Consider the following 21,855-nt stretch of genomic DNA (forward strand, 5'->3'; position numbering starts at 1 on the left):
AAGCATTTAATTCCAAGGGACTTCTCTGCAATGTTTTCTTGCTTTGGGTGCGTTCCGGCATGCCGGCTTGTAAACCGAGAGGCGTTCGTTCATATTGTATGACGCGTGTGAATGAAACCCAAGGCCCACTCATAAATAATTCACCTGTTCTTGCCCTCCTTAAAGGGTATTCTCCTGCACAATCTGAAGGCCCTGCAGCCATCTCGAAATCTCTAGAAAGTCAGTGTTGCAAATCCACTTAATGTTACTAAGTCTTGACCTGTGACCTTTGTACGGGATGGAGCCCACAGCCACAGGACGGACTGAGAAGAGTTTCAGCTACGTTGTCAGAGCCCCCAGCAGTGATGGGTTTGACGTAATGAACGTTGATGTGAAGATCGACACGTGCTGGGTATTCCAGGACACAGAGGACAGTGGTGAGGAGCGGGGCCGTCCTGCGGACGGAGCAGCTGGAAGCCCAGACGTGGATACGGACATGCTCAGGAAGCAGCTGGAATCCTCCGAGCAGAAGCTGTGGGCAGCTGTGGACAAGTACATGATGTCCGAGTCCGGGCTGAGGAGCAGGTAAATATGGCGTTTGGATCTCCTCTTGGTGTATTTAATGCATCCTGGGCGTCCTAATGGGGTTAGATCCGTGTGTTGATTGTTTCTGCGGCTGGGAACACAGATGCCCGGGGCAGCCCCAGCTCTGGTTTCTCCTCTGTCCCGTCCTCTGCTCGGCATGTCAGGGGCTAAGCCTGCTTCCTTGGGGGTCCGGTTGACGGGAGGCACCGAAGGGAGGAGGAAGGGAGAGGCCGGGGTGCGTTCCCCTCTCCTGCTGTGGGTGACTCAGCCAGGATTTCAGGCTCCTCTCTGGTCCTCTTCTGCCTGGTGGCCAGTTCCTGGACCCAGTATCACTGCCCCCTCCCCACATGTCCCTCCAGCCGCAAGGGCAGGAGGGGCGCCTGGCAGTGGCTCATCTCTGGGTTGCCCATCCTCTCTGGCCTTTAGCTCTTCCGTCATCTTTATAGCAGACTCTCTGCAGTTGTTTCTCACCACTGACATTCCTGGCCTGGGCTGTTTTCCTGTGGAGGCAACAGGGTCCAGAGGTTGAGATGTGAGCCCAGGTCCTCCTCCAAGCCCGTGCTCTTTCCTGACCGTTATCTGATACCGAGGCCAGCAGAGTGAGGTGGGGTCCTGCGTGAGTGTCAGCGGAGAAACCCAGCATGGAAATGAGGGACAGTAATGGCTGGGATCCATCCTGAAAGGTTTACCATGATCCCAGCAGCCAAGCGTCTTGGATTTGCCTGGGACTTCACCGTTTTCTTGTATTTTCCTTCATTTTAATAAAGGCAAGTCACTAAATGTGTATTTACATGTGCTTTTTATCTTTTTTCCTCTTTGTAAGACTTTTTACAGGAAGAAATTTGCATATCAGAATAGTTGTTTTGTTACTTTATGTGATTGTGCATTCATTCATTCGTTCATTCATTCTCACTCATTCTCCCGCCTGTGCTGGCCCACCCCAGAGCGACGTGCTGAGTTATGTTAGTTTGCTCAGGCTGCTTTAACAGAGTGCCACAGATCGAAGGGCTTAACAGAACTGTACTGTCTCACAGTCCTGGAGGCTGGAAGTCCACGTTCACGGTGTGGCCACCTGGTTCCTTCAGAGGCCTCTCTCTGTGGTGTGTAGACAGCCACCTTCTCCCTGTGTCCTCATGCGGTGGTCCTTCTGTGCGTGCCTGTGTCTAATCCCTTCTTGTAAGGACCGCCATCAGATTGGATCAGGGCCCACCCAGATGAGCTCATTTTAACTCAACTACCTTTGTAAAGGCCCGGTCTCCAAATACAGTCACATCCTGAGGTTCTGGGGGGCAGGATTTCAACCAACGATTTGAGGGGACACAAATCAGCCCATAACATAAATCCTGGGGGTTGAGACCCAGGGAAGGTCCCAGCCCTGGAGAGAGCTGCAGTGTAACCCCACATGGTTGTGGATTCAAATCTTTCTCTGAAAAGTTTGGCAGTGAAAACCAGAAAGTCATCGGGCCTGGGGAAAATGGTAGGAAACCCTTACTGAAGGAGACCCCTCCATGCAAGGAGAGCCCTGGGGGCACCATAAGCAATGGAGTGGAGGGGGCTTCTGGGGCTGGGGCCCAGGGTGAGGCTGCTCTTGAGGGGGCATCCTGGACCCGCCTGTGGGGAATGTGGGCTGTGTCCTCCATTTTCAGAAGGTGGGCCACACCATCCTGCATGAGGGGAGCTGGGGCGGGGAGGATGGACTGCATTATCTAGGGTAACTAAGAGCGGAAGCCAGAGTTCGAATGCACAATGGGTTAATTCCATCATGGGTGCCGTCTTGCTGGGGTGTGGTAAGGTTGGTAGTGTACATTGGGCTTCACTTTGATGAAAGGGTTAAAGTTCTAAAGTATTTATTGTAGGGGCGCCTGGATGGTGCAATTGGTTAAGCGCCTGACTCTCAGTTTCAGCTCAGGTTGTGATCTCAGGGTCGTGAGATCGAGCCCCATGTGGGGCTCTATGATCAGCGCAGTGTCTGCTTGAGTTTCTCTCTCCCTCTTCCCCCCTCCCCGAAATAAATAAATAAAAATCTTTAAAGAAATATTTATAATAAAAAGAATAAACAGTGTAGTTAGAAATTTGGGAAGGAAAACCCACTCCCATCTTCACTACCCTATCAATCATGCATATTCATTTCCAACCTAAGTGCCACAAAATTATCAGTAGCTATACACTCATTGAGTGTTTACTCGGTTCCAGGCACTGTTCACATGTTTGTTTAAATTTTCACATATTTAATCCTTAAAAAATACCAAAAATCAGGTGATAACCTTACCCTCAATCTATAGATGGGGAAATGAAGGCACAGGGCAGTTAAGTGATCTCTCCACAGTCACCCACATGTCCAGCCACGTCGGCGGGCTGGGACTTGAACCCAGGTGGCTCGTCCAGGGTGGTAATGGTAGCCACCCATTTCTCCTGCTGCCCTGGTGGGGTCTCCCGGCTTCATAGCACTTTGTAGCCCTGCGTATTAATATTTGCTTAACTGGTCGTTAATCCATGAAAAATGGTACTTCATCATCTATTTCCTATTTGTGAGTCTATCAGTTCCCGAGGGCTGTGAAAACAAAATACTATAAACTTGGTGGCTTAAAGCAACAGACCTGCATCATCTTGTAGGGCTGGAGGCCAAGTCCTAAAGTGGCATCCCGGGACAAACGTCAAGTTTGTTGGGGGGCCCATGCTCTCTCCTGAGGTTGTAGCAGAATGTTTTCTCCTCTTTTCCAGCAAGAGGCTGCATCCCTTGGCTTCTGGCCCCTCCCTCCACCTGCAAAACCAGCAGGGTAGCACCTGGCTTCAGGGTTCACTTGGCCTTCACCTTCCTTGTCAAACCTCCCCCTGCCTCCCTATCATAAGGACACCTGTCACGGCAGGCAGGGCCCACCCAGGCCGTCGGGTTCATTCCCCTCCCCCCATCTTCAGGTCTCTAACTAAATGACATCTACAGTCTCTTGCATTTCAAGCAACATTCGTGGGTGTGAGAGATTAGAGCCTGGATATATTTAGGGGCCGATATTCAATCTGCCACAGTGATGAGTCATTTTCTGCTTCCAATATAGGGATAGTATCAGGGTTAAATATTGTTTCCTATATAGTGTTGCAGGTTGATCTCAAAAACTGAAAAGAGAGGCTTTTCTTATCCCTTTCAGAGATCACCAAGTTTTATAAGCAAGCAGGTGCTCAGTTTGCTTGTACACCTGGGGTTTATAACCTGGGGCTACTCCTGGGTTCAGTTTGGAAGGAACTTGATCACAAGAGGCACACTCTCTTCTGCCACTTACACGAGCCTTCCCCAGGCCTCAGAACTAGAGCAGGCGAGGGGACTCTTGGCCTTATTATTGCTTATCATGCAACGTTTCATTCAATCTCCACAATAATGCTCGGAGCTAGGTACAATGACCTCTATTTTACAGATAAGGAGACTATGGGTCAGGGTGGGGAGCGAAGACCTCATGGCTGATCGGCAGCAGAGTCAGGAAGCAAAGCTAGGGCCTCACCCAGGGAGGCACAGCATGTCTTGAAGGAGCAGGCCACCCTGCATGGGCTTGGGCAGAGGAGTGAAGGCGTGCTCACCATTTCCCCAGCATAAGGAGAAAAGACCTCATGTGGTTTAACCGTCCCTAACTATGAGGCTGTTTCCCCGTTCACTCTTCTGTAATACAAAAATTAAGGATTTTAATCACAGAAAATTTTTTTCTGAATTTCGATCATTTCCTTAGAAGAGATTTGGAAGAGTGTAGCTCTGATGGGAGGCAATGAAGTGTAGGGTTAAAAGTATGAGTTCAGGAATCAGACAGTCTGGGCTCTAGAATGCTGTGTGACCTCAGGCAAGTTGCCTGGCCACTCTGAGCTTCAGTTTTCTGGTGTGTGAAGGAGGGGTAAGGGAATTCACCTGCAGGCTGGCAATGTGAGGATTGATTGAAACAACACAGGTAAAGCTCTTCGTCCACGTGTCTCTGGCTCAGTTCTTTGTTGGTATCACCTGAACCTGGGATTACCGGCTTAGGGAGAACAGTCTTAAGATTCCTGATGCATGGTGAATTATTATTCCACAGATACCTCTGAAGTATTCTAAATCATCTTAAATATGTATGAATGTTTCACAAAATGTGATTTTGTCAGAATTTCAAATTGGCCAAATGACCCCCCCAAAAAATATTGGCCTCAGTGTGGGTGAGAATCCCGGGCCATGTTTACTGCCTCCTGAGTAAGCATCGTCCTGCTTCAATGTTGCAGAATCCAGGAGCTGGAGTTGTCGGAGAGACACCTCCTCCAGACGGTGAAGCAGCTGAGCGCCCGCGTGATGCAGGAAAGGAGCGCTGCTGTCCAAGCCCAGGAGAAGCTGGAAGCCTTGCAGGGGGAGCTGGCCAGCCAGGTACCATGTCCCCTCTTCTTTCCAGAACTTGTTTCTTGACCCAGCAGGGTGGCCCCGTGTGCTTGGAGCTGAGCAAAGACAGTGGTGGGTAGAGCGGGGGGCGGGGGGGGCGGGATGCTGGGAGAGCCCAGCCAGGGGGCTTAGAGGGGTCCTAATTCCAATGGTGCAGCAGGGGCTGCGGGGCCTGGGGCAAGGTCACAGGGCCTCTCTGGTCCTCAGCTGCCCCATCTGTAAACTGGGATCCGCATCCCACCCTGCCTGCCTCACCAGGGTTCTGGCTGGGATCCGCTGGGGGGAGGGGGTTGGTGAGAGCATTGGGTGCCCTGTGCACTCACTGGGAGCTTCAGTCAGACGTTCATTTCTGTGGCCCTTGTGCCTAACCCCAGGGACGCCAGCTCTGGCCTAGGGACAAGCTGATGACTAACGGAGGGGCCCTGCTCTTGGGAGCTGGCATGCAGGTGGGGACATGGATAGGAGACAAGTAAATCCCAAATGGGAGGCCAGGTGCCAGGGGGGAGGCTGAAGGCACAGTGTGTGTGTGTGTGTGTGTGTGGAGTCGGGGGGTTAAGGGGAGCTACAGAGAACTGAGCCAGCTGAGTTGGCCTTGCGGGAAAGGCATGTCGGGTGTGAGTCACAGCCTGTGCGTAGGCACAGAAGCGTGGGAGAACACACTGGAGCCAGGGCAGAGGGCGCGGGTGCAGAGAGAGCGTCGGCGAGACAGGAGGCTTCCAGAGTGGCCAGGTTGCCAGGACCATGGTGTGCACCAAATACCGACTGCAGTGAGGAGCAGGCTTTAGGGGACTTGAGCAGGAGGGCTCAGGACAGGCTTTGGGGGAAATTATTCTGATTGCATGGGAGAGAGAGAGGTGGTGGAGGCACAGGGACAAATTGGTGCTTTGGACAAACGGTGGGTGGTTAAGGGGGTAGAGTCCAAAGGCAGACACCTGGTGCCAAACCCTGGCTCTGCCGCTCCCTGGCTGTGTGACCTGGGACAAGTGATTTAACCTCTCTGGGTCTCAGCCTCCTCCTCTGTGAAATGAGAACGGGGTTATTGTATGGGCTAAGTGAGTTAGTACGCGTAAAACACTCACAACTGTAACAGTAAATAACGCCCACTGCTTTGGTAAATATTAGCTTTTATTGCAAGATGCCAGGGCCGATGAGGAAGGCTGGAGGTAGGGCACACTTTGGGAGTACTGCAGAGGCAGAAATAACAGGCTCTAGGACAGCTGCATGTGGCTCTCAGAGCCCCCCCCTCCCCCCGGCCTCCTGGACAGCCCAGCAACGACCGTCAGACTGCAGGTAGACGCCCGCCTGTGGGGTGTGACCAGTTCCGTGTCACAACCAGCATTTTAGAAATAGAATCAACTAGGAAATAAGAGAGGACATTAGTGTACGAGCAGTGCTGTTTCGTGAAACTTCTGTTTCAGCAGCACACGTGTGCACGTCATGGGACATGGGGTGACAATGTGTTTCTCAGAGTGGGGAGCAGTCAGAACAGCTGGAAAAGGCCTGACTCAGGCATGAACGGAGACAGACGTGAAGCGTGGAAACATAAGGAGCACATTTAAATTGAAATTCGTCTTCGAGACACCAGGGAGACATGCAAGTGCATTTTCCCTTCTGCATCGAACTCCGGTGCAGGAAGTACAGTTAATTGTCCCCCTCTGCGCCCCCAGCAGGCCCTCATCAGTGTCCTGCGAGGAACCGCCCCGTGAAATACTGTAGTGGCATTGTGTGGGATCCTACCGCGAAGAATGTAATCTCTCCATGGAAAATACTTCAATAAACATGTCTTGGTCCATGGCCTGTGTCCATGTAGGATTTCCAAGGGGCCTCAGCCACAGGCCCACAGTCACAAGATGTTCCCAGTGTGACGGGGAGACAGAAGCCGAGGGTGCAAGCAGGGACAGTGGGGGCTCAGAGGCACAGCGGGACCAGCTCCTCTGTGGGATACTATGGCCTGTTCCATACGCATGTCTTTATTTGAAAAGGCCTTGAGTCAGATACACAGCGGTTCGAATGCTGGCCGTGGTGACTTGTAGTGCAGTGATACTGCGCTAGCTGCTTCCGAGTGCCCCAAGGGGACAGGGACAGTCCCCAGGGCTCGGGGGTACGCACAGTAAGGAACAGCTGTGTGCGGTGTCTCACGAGCCAGAAGCCAGCGCCGACCTTTGCAGGGCCAGGCATTAGCACTTTAGGGTTAGGGAAATGGAGACATCTGGGAGGTCCTGGGTGGATGTGGGGAATCTCAGGCGTGTCCAGGCGGCAGCCCTTTACAAACTGGTGTGGAGGTATTCAGCATTGGAACCACATCCTCTCCGTGCGCACCGGCTGATGCCTATCCGGCCCAGTACAGTTTCCTTCCAAGGACCCAGGGAGCTCCAGGTGTGCAGGGCTCCTACAGGGGTGAGGTGAGGGGGGCACTCCTCCCCTGCAAATTCTGTGTGGGCACCAAAAAACTCAGGAATGAAATAAATAATATTTGATGCAAAATCTTAGTGCAAAAATTTATGCACGAAAAAAACCCCGATGCACAACATAGGGAAGTTTAAAATAAAGACAGTGTGAGCGACGGTGTGTCCCGGGGCTGGCTTCCTGACGCCCTCATCCACCACCAACTTGTAGGTTCTGGAGCAGGAGCGCGTGGCCCGGCGGCAGCGGTGGCGGCTCCGGCGGCTGCGGGAGCGGCTGCGGCGCAAGGACGAGGCGCTGGGGCGGCAGGCGGCGGCCCTGGAGCGCTGCCGGCGGACCCAGCGACTCCAGCTGGGCCTGGTGCGCGAGCAGGAGCGCGGCCTGCGGGAGCAGGTGCAGCGGCTGGAGCTGGACGTGGGGCGCCTCTGTCGCGCCGCTGGCCTCTTGCTGGCCGAGCTGGACGCCCCGGCCCTGGGCAGCCCCCACCCCCTCGGCCCGGCCGGCCCCCAGGGCGACCCCGGGGAGGCCGGGGAGCTGCGCGCCCTGCAGGCGCGGGCCCAGCGTGGCGAGCGCGAGCGGGACGAGGCGGCGCGCCGGCTTCAGGAGCAGCGCGCCACCGAGCGCCGGCTCCGCGGGCAGCTGGAGGACCTGCGCTGCTGCATCTGCGCGCTCAAGCTGTCGGAGATCGGCCTGCAGGGACAGGTGGAGGACCTCGCCCAGCAAAACCAGAACCTGCGAGAGGCGCTGGCAGCCCGGGCCCCGGCAGAGGGAGCGCGCAGCACCGCCATTACTGGTCACTGCAGCCCGGTAAGTGGCCGCAACCCAGGGCACGAGTGATTTTCTCTAACTTTATCCTACAGCCACGTATTGTCACCAGCTCCTTCATTTCCGTCTTCCTCGTCATCCACTCATCCAACCGCAGCAGCCCCATCTGTCCATCCTGGTTCCGTCACCTACCACATAAATGCACAGCCAGTCCTACACCTTCACCTACCTGTCCTTCAGCACAGCCACCCCGCTGCCCATCTGTCCACCTCCTCATCCACCCACCCACCTGTCTGCCCACAGACCACCCACTTGTTTGCACATCCATCCATCCGCTTGTCTGCCTGCCCTCCACCATCACATTCACCCTACCCCCTGCCCGTCCATCCCTCCATCCGGCCGTTCTGCAGAGAGCGAAGCAGCTACCCTTTATCCCTCACCACCTGCTCCCTCTTGTCCATCCATCTACCCAGCAGTTAATGAGGCCCCGCTGTGTGCCAGGCCCTGTGATAGATGAGCCCCTTTGGGTGTGCGGGATTACATAACTGCCATGTGCCCGTGAAGTCTTACTGATCGATCCCCTCCTTCCGAAGACCCCTCTTCCACCTCCCGCATAGCTCCAAAGGTGGGGATGCTCCCTGCCAGCAGTGCTGTACGTCATCTTCAGTTCTCCTCCATTAGACTGTGAGCTCCTTGAGGGCAGGGTCCGGGTCTGATGCGTCTTTGTAGCCCCGGTCCAGCGTCAGCACACAGAAGAAGGTTCCCAGGACTAGCAACGGAAAACACACAGGCTTGGGTCCTCCTTTGGTTCTCTTATTTACTAGCTGTGTGATCTTGGGCAAGTTTCTTAAGGTCTGCAAGCAAGGGCAGATTGGACATTTATTTATTCATTTGACTGACGGAAGAGTAAAAACTTATGTTTCATATATTCCTGCCCTGTGCTCAGCCCCCTCCTGGGAGTTTTCAAAGACATTATTTCATTTAATGCTCAAGAAGATTGTGAGGTGGGCACTATTGGTATCCCTACCCCACATATAAGGGCATTGAGGCTCAGAGAGGTAGTGCATTGGTCCGTTGTCACACAGCTAGTAGGGAGCAGAACTGGAACTTGATCCAGATTTGATGGGAGTCCAGAGGGCTCTGATTCTCCTGCCCCAGCCTGCCTTCCTGAAAAGAGAGAGTTAACTCAGCCCCTCCCGAGAGATCAAGATCCTGCTTCTCTCCACCAGGTCAATCTACATTTAAGGAGAAATCAGTGCGCAGCCTTACCCAAAGAAGACTGCTCGTTAAACAAACTAACAACAACAGCAATAACAAATCAAAATTTTCTTTGGATGAAATCTGTTTCAAGTTAACTAGAACTTTAAATTCTCCACGGTGTCTTTCTGCTTAGATCATTTTAATAATGAGTTTCCCTGTGGCCATTTAAAAAAAAATTACTACTTTCAGCTCTGGTTGTCTCTCTCCTGTGTGATCTAGTCATTCGTCCTCCGTTCTGTCCATCAGATGAAAGGAATCCAGTGTGCATTTAATATTGGCACCTTACTGTAATTCTGGAAAATAAATCATGTGTAGATGGAAATTGTCATTTATTGGGGCTGCCGTAACAAAGGACCATGAACCGAGTGGTTTGAACAGCAGTTCTAGAACTTGAGGTCCAAAGTCAGGGTGTCAGCAGGGTTGGTTCTCTCTGAGGCTGTGAGGGAGGGTCTGTTCCAGCCCCTGTCCTGGGCTGGTGGATGCCATCTCTTTCTGTGCCTTCCCAGCGTCTTCCTTATCTGCATGTCTGTCTCTGTGCCCAAATGTCCCCTTTTCATAAGTACACTGGTCACACGAGTGGACCTCGTTGTAACTAATTGCACCTGCAAAGACCCCATTTCCAAATCAGGTCATATTCTGAGATTCTGGAGATTAAGGCTTTAACTCGGGAATTCTGGGGGACACCATCCAACCGGTCATGGGAGTCCCTCTGGACGAACAGTTTGGAAGACCTGCGAGGTGGTAAAACTGGGGGTTCCCGTTCCTTGATGGTAGGAACATGTGCTCCTTCGACAGCTCTGCGTGGGTGGATGTCGTCGATCCCTGGCACTCACCAGAGCATCTTTGTTCCAGAGGCTGTCTTCTGTGCTCTGTATCTGCCACTCATTTCGTCCATCCATGATCTTTGGAGGGAGGCACTATTTTATCCCCATTTCACAGATGAGGACGTGGAGGCACAGAGAGGCTCGTGACCTGCCCAGGGTCCCAGAGACATGAGGTGATGGGGCAGGAGTTGTGCCCCCATGGGCTCCGGGGGCTTGTGGATGCCCTGCTCTGTCCCCCGAGCGCATCCTGGTCAGTGGCTTAGTAATGAGCATGTCACAGGTACCCACTTGGTCCCTACGCTCGGCCTGGGCCTTAGCTCAGTACAGGGGCTGGAAAGTGCCTAAGACAGACCCTTGCTTGCACAGGATGACAAAAGTATCTGAGAGAAGGGCGTGGGGCTGTGGAAGGGGCCTGACGGTGGGTCGCTGCTGGGGACCCTGGCATTTAGAATGGGTGCTGGACCCAGGGCCACGGGGTGTGACAGTCTGCCAGGCTCTGTCTTACTCCCAGAGGACAGGGACAGCCTGGACTCGGGACATTTTGGAGTTGAAAAGGGCCATCTTGAGAGCAAGAAGTCCTCCCGAGAGGGCCACCAGGGAGACATAAAGTGTCCGTCAGTTACTAGCTCTCAGGGAGTGTAGCTGAGATTAAATGCTAGAGCCTATTGATAACAAAACTGCTGGAGCCCTTCAGGGTGTTGGTGTAGAATTGAACACCTGTGAAATTGGAGGCAGAGCTCTGAAAACACTGCACGGGTGTGTGATTTCGCCAAGCTGACAGTGCACTTCCAAAGGGACCCAGAGAGGTTAAGAGCTATAGGCAGGTGTTCAGCGCCTTTCTCTGGATAGCTGTGGTGACCCCCAAGTGATCTCCTTTTGTAAACCTCCTGGCAGCTGTCACTCTGGGATCAAGTTCAACCTCCTGCCCGTGGCATTCAAGGCCCCTGCTGCTCTAGGCTGGGCTCCTTCTCCAGGCTCACTGCCCACTCCTTCCCCCCACCCTGCCCTGGCCACATTGAGCTTTCCACAGGCCCCTGAATAATGCAGGCTCTTCCGCCTGGCAGCCTTCCCTGTGTTTAGAAGCTTCTACTACCTGCTCCCCTCGGCTGCTCAATAAATCCCTGTTATTCTTTCTCCATTCAGTGGGGATACCGCTTCCTCTAAGACTTTCCCAGTCTCATGCCCACTCGTTCCCTCCTCGTGCCCCTGTGGTGGCATGACCCGCCTCTGGAGGCCCTGATTCTCACAGTGCAGGGTCTGGCTCCTGTTTGCTCCTCGTTTAAGTCAGCCTTGAACCCCAGGCTTTGGCCATGCCTGCAAGGCTCTTGGTAAGCTAGTGACTCAGTGGGGAAGTGACCTGGGAAGATATTTGCTCCACTGCCAATGGCAAATGGAAACTTCCAGCTAAGGGACCGCCTCACAATGGCAGTGCAGGGAGGGAGGTATAGAAACTGGGAAACCTGGAGCAGTGTCTACCTGGGAAGTGTGCATGAGATAGAAAACCATTACACATCATCAGGGAGCCCCCGCCTCCCCCCAGCAGCCCATTGGTTACGTCTGATGTGCTCTGAGCATCGAGGTGTGAGTTATGGTGATGTTAATCATCATGGAAAGATGTTTTACTTGCTTCACGTTTACAAACACTTTTCAAAACAAGATTTCGTCAGTGTTGAGAGGTAGCCAGGCAGGGGTCTGTGTCCTTGTACCCAACCCCACAGTCCAGAGGAGGCGCAGGACTTGCCTGGGATCTCACACTTGCTAGTTTCCAGAAAAAATCACTTGGGACCCAGGTTCCTGAAGGAATGGGTCATGGCAAGGTCAGACCCTGGCTGGGGAGGTGTTTGGGGAGGGGGTTTCTGCTCAGGGTGTGGGTGAAAGGCAATTTAAAGAGACTGTGGTTTGCAAGACAAGAAAGGCCTACCTGCAGATGTGCCCGCTTTTTAGCGAGCGTGCCCTGAGTACCTGCCATGTCCCAGGCACTGTGAGGGCACTGGGGCTGGAAAGATGATCCCGCTCTTTGAAAGCTTATAGGGGAGACAGACATAGGGGCAGGCAGTGGAGACTTTGTCTGTAGACTCCTACAGCAGGGGACAGCCCAGGGGCTGTGGCCTGGCCTGGAGGGAGGCTTGTGCAGGGAGGTGGAAAATCACGCACTTAAAAACGTCAGTGTCAGGCTGTCACGCCAGAGCAGAGATCCTACTCCTTGTGACATCAGGAATGCTAACGGTCCTCCAGCCTCTCTGCCCCGGCAGTGTGGAAAGAGCGACCCCTGGTGGCGATTATGAGAATCGTTTCCTTGTTCCGCAAGCCCCGGCGGCCCCTCCTTGCTCACCATTTGCACTTGCGCAGAAGTCCCTATTGCGTATTGGTATTCGAGGGCTTTCAAACACAGGCCGGTAATGTCAAAAAAATAAAATGTAGAAAATCCACGAAGATACAAGGGATGTAAAAGGAAATACTAATGGTTAGTGGTCTTAGGCAAAGATACCAAGTCCCTTAGTTACAAAATAAATACAAATACACAGAACCTCAAGCTCGAGATTCCATTCTATTCTGAATCTTTGTTAGATATTAACAGCACCTCAGCCCCGTTTATAGTGGGTGAATATTGGAAACAACCTAAGTATCTGATAAGAAGGAACTGCCTTGGTAAGTGAAGGCTTTCCTTCTGTAAGAGTGTATTAGGTGGCTATAACTTGTGGGGAGATGATCCTTCGATGTCATCAAATGAGACTTGCACAAAGCAAAAATGGACATTCTGTAGGAACAGACTCCTGGACGAATTTAAATGTCTGCATAGGAGCAAGCCCGGAAGGAGGTATTCTAGCACATGGATCACATTTGCGTCTGGATAGCTCTGTATTCCTCCTATTCTTCTGTTTGCTTATCTTTCAAAGTAAGTGCACATGAAACCTAAATTCCCATGAAATTGGACGTCACTGCTCCCGTGAGTAAAAAGGGAAGGAGGGGTTGACCAGACTGAGCAGAGAGCGGTGGGGAGGGGGAGAGAAAGCCCAGATCCAGTTCAAGGCCTGAGCTCTGGTTCTCTTCTCCCATCCTGTGTGCTGTGTGATCTCGGGCAAGTCACTCTCCCTCTCTGAGCAGTGATATTGTCACTTGTGAAATGAAGGGGTGATAGCATTGTCTTCTAGAATGCCCTCTCCTCTCTGTCAAGTCACCTCCCCGAGGCAGGGGTCTGTGAATTTTATCCACGGTGGCGTCCCCAGCTCCAGAACAGGGCCTGTCTCTTAGCCGATACTCAGGAAGAATTTGTGGAACCAAGCTGAAGTCCCCTTGGGTATCGGAAGGAAATCTGAACAGAATGGAACGGTGCAGCAGTGCTGGTCTTCGACGCTGCCCTCCCAGCTCTCCTTGGCCCGTTCCTTTCTCCTCCTTGCTGTCGCGCTCCTGCTGGCTCCCACGTGGAGTTCTGTCTCTCCCATTCTCCATCCCTTCCCTCCTCTTCTTCTCGTCCCTTTCTCTCGCTCCCTTTCCCTTCTGCCCTCTCTCTCCTCCACTTGCCCTTCTCCGCCTGTTTCCAGCGGTGCCCGTAAGTTGCTGACAGAAGCGCTTCATTCTGATCACGCGGGAAGCAGGTGGCTCAATGCAAGAGGCCACACCAGGTGCCGCGGGTCAGCAGGTCCGGTGCCCACAGCACGATGCTGGTGCCCAGGCCCCTCTGGCTTCAGCTGCTCTGGGCGGAGGCCCTGCTTTGTGACCGTTAAAAGCTTCTGGGTGGTTCTAAGGTGTGGCCAGGGTTGAGATTCCTGGTCTGTGAGGATGCTGGGTGTGACACAGACAATGGGAAGGTCCCAAACTCAGAGCATTAGGAGAGATTCTTGAGGGAGGGAGCGGACTTAATTTGGGGGAGGACCAGGGAAGGGCCTCATTGAGGATTTGGCCTTTAAGCTGAGCTCAGCAGGGAACTCGTTGGCTGGGCAGAGGGGCAGAAAGAGAGGGGGGCAACAGGCAATAAGGGTGCAGGGCTCTGAGGCAGGGGGGACCAGGGTCCCTTTAAGGAGCGGAATGAGGGTGGGCGCAGTGCAGCGGGGCAGGGCTTTTCTCTTTCCCCGCAGTGAGAAGCATCGAAGGTTGGAAACAGGAGAAGCACCTGCTCCTGTCTCCGTTTCAGTGGGATTGCTCTGGTGCTGAGTGGGGTGAGGAAGGGAGGGGCAGGGACCGAGGTGCAGGCAGCCCACATCCTTCCTAGGAAGATGTGCCAGCCAGGCAGAAGGAACAGCGTATGCGGAGGTGCAGAGGCAGGCAAGAACCAGGGTGGGGAGAGGCAGGGAGGCCTCCGTGAGCAGAAACTTGAGTGAGGAGCATCAGGGGCACCCCTAACAGCCCATGGATGGCCTGCAGTGCCCCACTGCAGCATTGCACTCATCCCAGATGGGGGGAGCCAAGGGAGGCCTTGTAGGTGGGAGAATGCATGCTGGGGGGCTCCCTGGCACTGCGAGCAGGATGGGGGGAGCAGGAGGCCTAGCTGGGAGTCGATGCAGGGTGCTACCAAGAGCAGGTGAGGACCGGCAGGGGGCAGGTGGGAAGGGGACAGGTGTTACCTGTTCACTTCTGTTTCCCCCTCGCGTAGAAGAGCACATGACACACAGTCGGAGCCTAATAAGTGCTTGCTGAATAAGTGCTGAGCACCTGTCTTTCTGTAGGTTCTGCCTACCCATCTAAGTAGCAAACATCTATTAAGCACCTAATGTGCTTCAGGCTGAGGTGGGGTGCAGACCGGGTGAAGCCAAGTTGACGGCCTGAAGGCTCACGGTCTGGTGGGGGAGGCAGCGGGGAAGCAAATAGCACCCGTTAGAACCTGGCTAGAAGTAGTGGGGGGGGGGGCGTGGGAAGCTGGAGGGGGGCTCGGCCCCAGCACCTCGTGGACGGTGCGTCAGAGCTGAGCTGTCTCTAAATAATGTACGTGGCTTGCCTTTGGGGGGAGGCCGAGGGGAGGGGGTGCCGCCCAGAGACCCCCCTGGCTGCAGCACTGGGGACATGCTGGTGGTTGAGGGACAGGTCAGCCCCGAGCCCCTGGGCAGGCTCCTGCCTCTGCCGTGTGGGACACACAGGAAGGAGAGGGGCCTGGGAGCCGGGGGTGCCCATCTGGGGAGCCCAGAGGCACCTTGGCTGGAGAGACAAGCCCCTCAGAGAGCCGGCTGCCGCGCCTCATTGTCTGCCCAAGGGAGAGGTGCTAACACGAGGGAGTTTGGCCCTCAGGACCAGGAGCACAGGCCAGGGTCCGGGCCATGTGTCCTCTGCTCATCTCAGCGGGGGCGGGGACTGGCTCCCTCCTGGGGTCGTTGGGGCTGGGCTGGGCTCAGAGAGAAGCCTTCCGCTGTGAGAACACTGATGGCTCTCTTCCTGTTTCTTCCTCAAGGGCACTCTGAGCCGTATTCAGGATGAACCACTGTCCCCGCCCAGGGAGGACGCACAGGATGCCTGCAGAAGACAAGGCCCGAAAGCCACCCTCGGCTCCGCCGGGGCCCCTGGACCGGAAGGCTCTGCAGGTGTGTGGGGTGCCTGCACAGACACCTGCGGACAGGCTAGCTCACCTAGGACACGATAATGTACGGGGGGGGGGGGATGACTGCCCTGCTCTATAGACAGGAAGCTGAGGCTCAGAGAGGTAGTGCGGCTTGCTTGGTGTCACACAGCAAGGTGGGATCCGAGTCTGCAATGCCATGATGAGGTCCTTGACTTGGGCTCAACTAGACATTTAGGCTCCCTCCTTCGGCCCTCAGGAGGGTGCCGGCCTGGCGACGCCCCTGCCAGCATGGGGCAGCAGGTGTCTCAGGAGGAAGGGTCTTTGCAGAAGGCCACGGGATGACTACCCGATCCTCACCCCACCCTTGGTAACTCAGGTGTGAGACAGGTGTGAGGTCTGGGAGCTGCTGGGGCTGGGGAGCCCCTTGTCCCTAACTTGTCCCTAGTGGGAACCAATGTCTCACAGTCTCAGGCACGGCTTCCGGATTTCCTGCTGCAAAAGCCACTATACTCGGGGAGCCCCAAAGCCACGATGTCCCACTGGGTGTCTGTGGTTTAATCACAGTCTTCTGAGGCCAAGTGCAGTCACAGATGCAGGGGTCATTTATAGCCAGTGGTGCCGCTGACCCACGCAGCTGCCATCCCCCTCTGTCCTATTTCTGGGGAACTGGCAAGTCAAATGGTCAAATTTGTCCTTGGAGAAGGAGGGGCCGGTTTGGCGGTGAAGCCTTGCACCAGCTCCTTCATCTGCACAACCGCCGTGTGGGTGGGGCCGGAGGCCGGGGAGGAAGACCCTGTGTGACCATGAGGGCGCCCGGGTGGAGGGAGGTGCCATGGGATTTGTCACCTGTGTGAGCTTCGTGGTCAGCAAAGGTGGCTTCCAGACCCAATCCGCTGCGTGTCAGCGGACGGTCATTCCCCAACTCCGAGCCTTGGTCTCCTTTCCTGACCAGGCGTGGTGATCGTCAGGCCACCTCCGGGCCTCGAAGGCCTTGAGTCGTTGAGAAGTGCCAGGTCCTCCCAAGAGCAGGTGGCTCAGTCGCTAGTGGCAGTTGTGACAAAACTCCTAGAAGGGTCTCTAGGAGTTTTGACAGAGTTGTGACAGAGTTGTGACAAAACTCCTGGGGTCCTCTTGCCTCCCAGGACAGTCTTCTGAGAGCCGCTGCTCCTGGGTCTGTGTCAGGGCTGGACAAGGCCCCTCTGTTTTGGTGCCAGGCCTGGAGACCACGGATGAGTCCCTGGAAGATGTCACAGGATCTGACTGTGGACGGGTAAGGCCAGAGGCTTCCTGTGTGCCCCAGGTGCCAGCTGGGTCCATCAGCCCTACTGCCTGTGGGAGGTGGAAGAAGGGGCTAAAGAAGTGTTTGGAGGAACATTCTGGAAATAATTGAGAAGGAGGTTTGAGGAAACGGAATGGATACATGCATTGAAGTGTAGATTAAAATATAGTTTGAAATATCTATGAAATGTATCTTGTGGGACTGGCAGTGCTCTAGACCCAGGGCCCCAGCCCTCAGAGCAGGTGGTCTACGCCGGCCGTCCACTAAAGCCTTCCATGACAATGGAATGTGCTATGCCTGAGCCGTCCAGTAGGGGAGCCATGAACCCCAAGCTTCTGAGCTCTGGGAACGTGGCTGGTGGCCTGTGGCTACTGTGTTGGACATGCAGGGATAAAGGGGGTAGATGACGCACGCATAGATATACAGGAGGGTGGGGGGCGCAGGAAAGGGGAACATACACAGTGTGGTGAAATGGCCAGGGGGCTGCGGGAGGAAGTAACATCTGAGTGGAGAAGTGAATGGATCAAGAGTGAGCCATGAGGGGATGTGGGGAAGGATATTCTGGGCAGAGAGAAGAGCAGGTGCAAAGGCCTTGGGGTGGTATTGGGCTCGGTGCGTTAGGGAGGCCTATATGGCCGGGTGAGGGAGCACCGAGAGCATCGGGAGATGAGTCACAGAGGTGGGGGGGGCTAAACAGATGAAGAGGCTGCTTCATACCTTCTCTTCTTGTCCCTAGCAGACTCCGGCTGAGCCCAGCTTGGATGAACAGGCCCTCCTTCTCATCTGTGGCTGCCCCCCCGGGCAGTGCAGGGACGGCTCACCCCTCCCTGTGGAGCTGGCCTGGATTTCGGAGCGGAGACTAGCAGCTGCTCAGGCCCAGGGGTCCTTTCTCCTGGTGCAGACGTCCACACCCCCTCCCTGGGGGCCAGCCAGGGACCCCTCTTCCCTGCTGCCACCGCTGTTGCTCCAGAAGGCTTCTCCACAGGACTCCCAAATGCAACAGGTGCTGGATGCCAGGTCATCGCCTGCTCCCAGAGCCATAGGACAGCCCTGTCGGGATCATCACTGGGCACAGAGCCCCAAAGCCTCCCTCTGCCAGGAGTCCCCACGGACTTCAAGCCACCAGTTTCCCAGGAGAGGGTCCAGAGATCTGAAAGACCCTTGGAAGGAGGGAGGAGGACCACCAGAGTGGAGAACCGAGGAGCAGGGGGCGAGGAGGGCTTGGGGCAGGAAGGAGGAAGACCTCGGTGACGAGAGCAAGCTAAGTCAGGAGAGCAGAGAGAACCCGAGCTTGCAGGGTGACGTTGGAGCCCTAGAGGGCATGCAGATCGAGAACAGGGCTTCAGAAACCCAGGCCTCTGTCTCCTGCCCCTGGCCCAGGCCAAAGCTCCCACTGCCTCTTCTGCAGGGGGAGGCCTCAGTGTCTACTGAGGGGCCCAAACCTCTGAGTAGAAGGGGGAGGGAGGGGGGGCTTTCATCAGAGGAGGAGGAAGAGCACCCCACAGCCAGGGCCCGGGGCGCCCAGAGGCCGTCTCCGGCAGGAGCTCAGCTCCTTGCAGGGCAGGGCAAGGAGGAAACTCTTGTGTGGTCTGCAAAGGCTCTGCATCTGCAAGAGGAAAGCCCTGGGGACGAAGGGCAAGAAGAGAAGGAGGAGGAGGCATCGCTTCTAGAAGGGTCCAGTCTGGGCCATGGGGATGTCCCAGAGGAGCCTGGCCCCTCGGAACGTGTGGGCCAGGATATGCTCTTCTCAGTGGCAGAGGAAGGTCTGATGCTGTGTCCCAGGTTGGCCTTTCCACCCAAGGGGACCGAACCTAGCAGCGACCCGTGGGCTCTGAGCAAAGGACCTGGCAGTTCTGAGCTCAGACTAGACGAATTTGAAAAGGAGATGGAAGCTTGTTTCCAGCAACTCTCCATCCTGGAGCTTGGGTGTGGGGGGCGGTGGCCGCAAGCGTCCACACTGGTGGGAGAGAGCAGGAGCTTGGCTTGGAAATGGCCCAGCTGCCAGGGGAAGGCTTATTCTCGGCAGGCTTTGGGAAACGAGGGCTTAGATATTTGTTCAGCCAGGGAAGTCAAACCCAGGGAGACCAGTGAAGAGGTTAAACCAGGAGAGATGGAAGCCTTGGGAACCAGTGCGGTTCTTCCTGGGACGGTGCCTGATCTGGATGATGTGAGTCTGGGCCCAGAGTGGCCCGCTGAGCTGGGTCAGAATCAGCCACTGAGAGCCCTTGAAAGACAGAGGAGAAGGTTCCACCAGCTCATTTCTGGACTGAAAAAAGAGAGAAGCCAGGTTTTACACGACAACGCTGAGCTTCGGGGTGACCAAGAGAAATATCTTAGAAAACTGCACATCCTCGAAAAAGAGAGGGGCAGAAACGGGACAAAGATCGCCACACTCCAGCGGGAAAACAGCATGCTGTTAGGGGACATCTCTCACTTAAAGGGGGAGCTGGACCAATGCAGGCAGGTCATTTCTGACCTTGAAGACTGCAATGGGAAAAGTTACAGCAAAATTTCTGAGCTCGAAGAGGAGAACGAGAAGCTGAAAAGGCACGTGGCCCAGCTTCAGAGAGCCACGTGGGAGAGCCTCAGAAAATCCAAAGGTGTGATGGAGCGCGTCACCCTGGGAAACCAGGAGCTCAAGGCTCTGATCTCGGAGCTCGGGGTTGGTTACAAAGAGCTGATGAAGGGCGTAGCGCTGGGGATAGAAGACATGGTCCGGGCCTTCAGGGGGGAGAATGCCCACCTTCTGCACAGGATCCGTGTCCTGGAGACGGAAGTCGAGTTGGAGGCGAGCACCACGGTGGGCCGTGTGGTGAGAGCAGAGGAGGGTCCACAGGGGGAAAGCAAGATGCGGGGGGACAAGGGGAACGCTGTGGAAAGGGGGGTGCAGGTGACTCATCTCTCAGGGCAACCGACCTCAAGAGCCCACGGGCCGCCCTTGGAGGAGAAATCAGGTCCGACGGGCACATGGATGGGACCTTCCTTAGGTATGGAGAATTCCAGATACGATGCCAATTCTGCCGCTCCGTCCTTTGTCGGGGGAAGTGCCGAAGTGTTCAGTGCCTGGCAAGGAAATATCAATGCAGCAGGAGTAAAAGAATCACATTTGGAAGAGGCAGAGGAAAGACCAGGGTGTTCTGCGGACCCAGGGCGAGCTCTGATGACTGTGAGCAATGGCCCCCAGGTAGGTTGATCACACACAGTTGCTTCCTCGGCATCTTGCTAGCTTCTAGACTGCTGACCACCCCCTTTCCTCAGGTGAGGGGGAGGTACCTCACCATCCCCACTTAGCAGATGTGAGAGCAAGGGCACAGGGAAGTGAAGTAACGGGCAGTCAGGCGGCAGGAGGGGTGGGGCTGGGCCTGCCATCTGGGCAGTGGCTTCCTGCACACAACCTGAGGCGCAAGCCTGCCCCTCTGCTTAGGCTGTTCCCATGGGTGTCGGGTGGGACAGGGGAGGGAGCGGTGTTGGTACTTCAAAATCAGAGCTCGTGTTTTCAGATCCAAGAATTTATCAAGCAGTCCAAGTCCTAATTCTGCACGTTGGGTCTCTCTGTCTCTCCCTCGCCCTTTTTAAAGATATATTTGACATATAACATTGTATAAGCTTAAGGTGCACGATGTGTTGACGTGGTACTTTTATGTATTTCAATATGATTACCACCATAGGTTGGCCAGCACCTTAGTCATGCTCCGCATTGCGTCTTGAAAGGGACAATGGAAAGAGTAGGGACTTTAGGCCTTAACTGGAGGTCAAACCCACTTAACGCTTCTGTGATTTGGCCAAGACACAGGCTTCCCTGAGTCGTGGTCCACACGCGTGGAGGGTACTCCCTGTTCAGGAATCCCAGGATGAAATGCTCATGAGGTTCTCACAGCGGTCTTGCATGTCTGTAAGACATTCAGTGTTGAGCCCTTTGTACCCACTCATTCATTTTCTCTCTCTCTCCCCCCCCTTTTCGGTTTCCCCCTTTCCCCACACTCCATGGCAGTTTTATCAGTCATTTCAGAGGATCCATTTGGGTTTTATCGATTTTCTTCATTATATGTCTGTATTTTATTTACCTGGATTCTGTTTATACCTTCATTCTTCCCTTTCTTTCGCTTTCTTTTGATTGAGTTGGCTGTTCTTTTTTGCTTCTTGTGTCGAAAGCTTAGATCATTGATTTTCAGCTGTTCTTCTTCTGTGATCTATGCACTTACACCTCTGCGTCTCTGAGCACTGTTTCAGCTACGTCCCACACATGTTGATCCGTTGGGCTTTCATGTCCGTTCACTTCAAAGTACTTTCCAGTTTCCATTTGTGACGTTTCTCTTCACCCATGGGTGATTTAGAAGTGTGTTGGTGGATTTCCAAGCACCTGCTGAATTTTTTAGTTACGTTTTTGTTCCTAATTTGTAGTTTATTTCACTATTGTCAGAAAACATACACTATATTATTTTAATTTTTTTTAATTTGAGATTTGTTCTACTGACCAGGTTAAGGTCTATTTGGGTAAATATGCTGGGAGTTCTTGTAAAGAATGAAGAGTCTCCCGTTGTTGAGTATTGTGATGAGGCCAAGCTGGTTAGTTGTGCTGATCAGATCTTCTGTATCTTTAACGACGGGCTGTCTATTCACTTTGTTATTTACCCAGATATGTTTGCAATCTCTAAGTGTGCATTGGTGTATTTCTTCTTCTGGTTCTGTTGGTTTCGATTTCATATATCTGGAAATTATTTATGAGATACATGCAGACTTACAATTATGTTTTGCTGCTGACGTGACTCTTTGATCATGATGAAATGTCCCTCATTACCTCCCACACTTCTTGCCCAAATTGTACTTCGTCTAGTATGGAAGTAGTCACATCAGTTTCTTTCCCTTAGTGTTTTCATGGAATCCAACTTCT

At 54.2% G+C, this 21,855-nt stretch overlaps 1 protein-coding gene across 1 annotated transcript in view; it reads left to right on the forward strand.

Moving 5' to 3' along the window:
- Positions 1-277: 277 nt before the first annotated feature.
- The window catches only part of CUNH4orf50 (chromosome unknown C4orf50 homolog), a 45,665-nt gene continuing 24,087 nt past the window's right edge, over positions 278-21,855 (forward strand). Inside the window, exons 1-7 of the mRNA XM_026514446.2 lie at positions 278-564; positions 4,795-4,933; positions 7,562-8,155; positions 15,578-15,707; positions 16,828-16,955; positions 17,701-18,434; positions 18,747-20,148. Of these exons, the coding sequence (XP_026370231.2) occupies positions 278-564; positions 4,795-4,933; positions 7,562-8,155; positions 15,578-15,707; positions 16,828-16,955; positions 17,701-18,434; positions 18,747-20,148 (3,414 nt within the window). The remainder of the gene's footprint in view (positions 565-4,794; positions 4,934-7,561; positions 8,156-15,577; positions 15,708-16,827; positions 16,956-17,700; positions 18,435-18,746; positions 20,149-21,855) is intronic.

The sequence above is a fragment of the Ursus arctos genome, unplaced genomic scaffold, assembly GCF_023065955.2.
Source record: "Ursus arctos isolate Adak ecotype North America unplaced genomic scaffold, UrsArc2.0 scaffold_9, whole genome shotgun sequence".
Lineage (NCBI taxonomy): Eukaryota > Metazoa > Chordata > Mammalia > Carnivora > Ursidae > Ursus > Ursus arctos.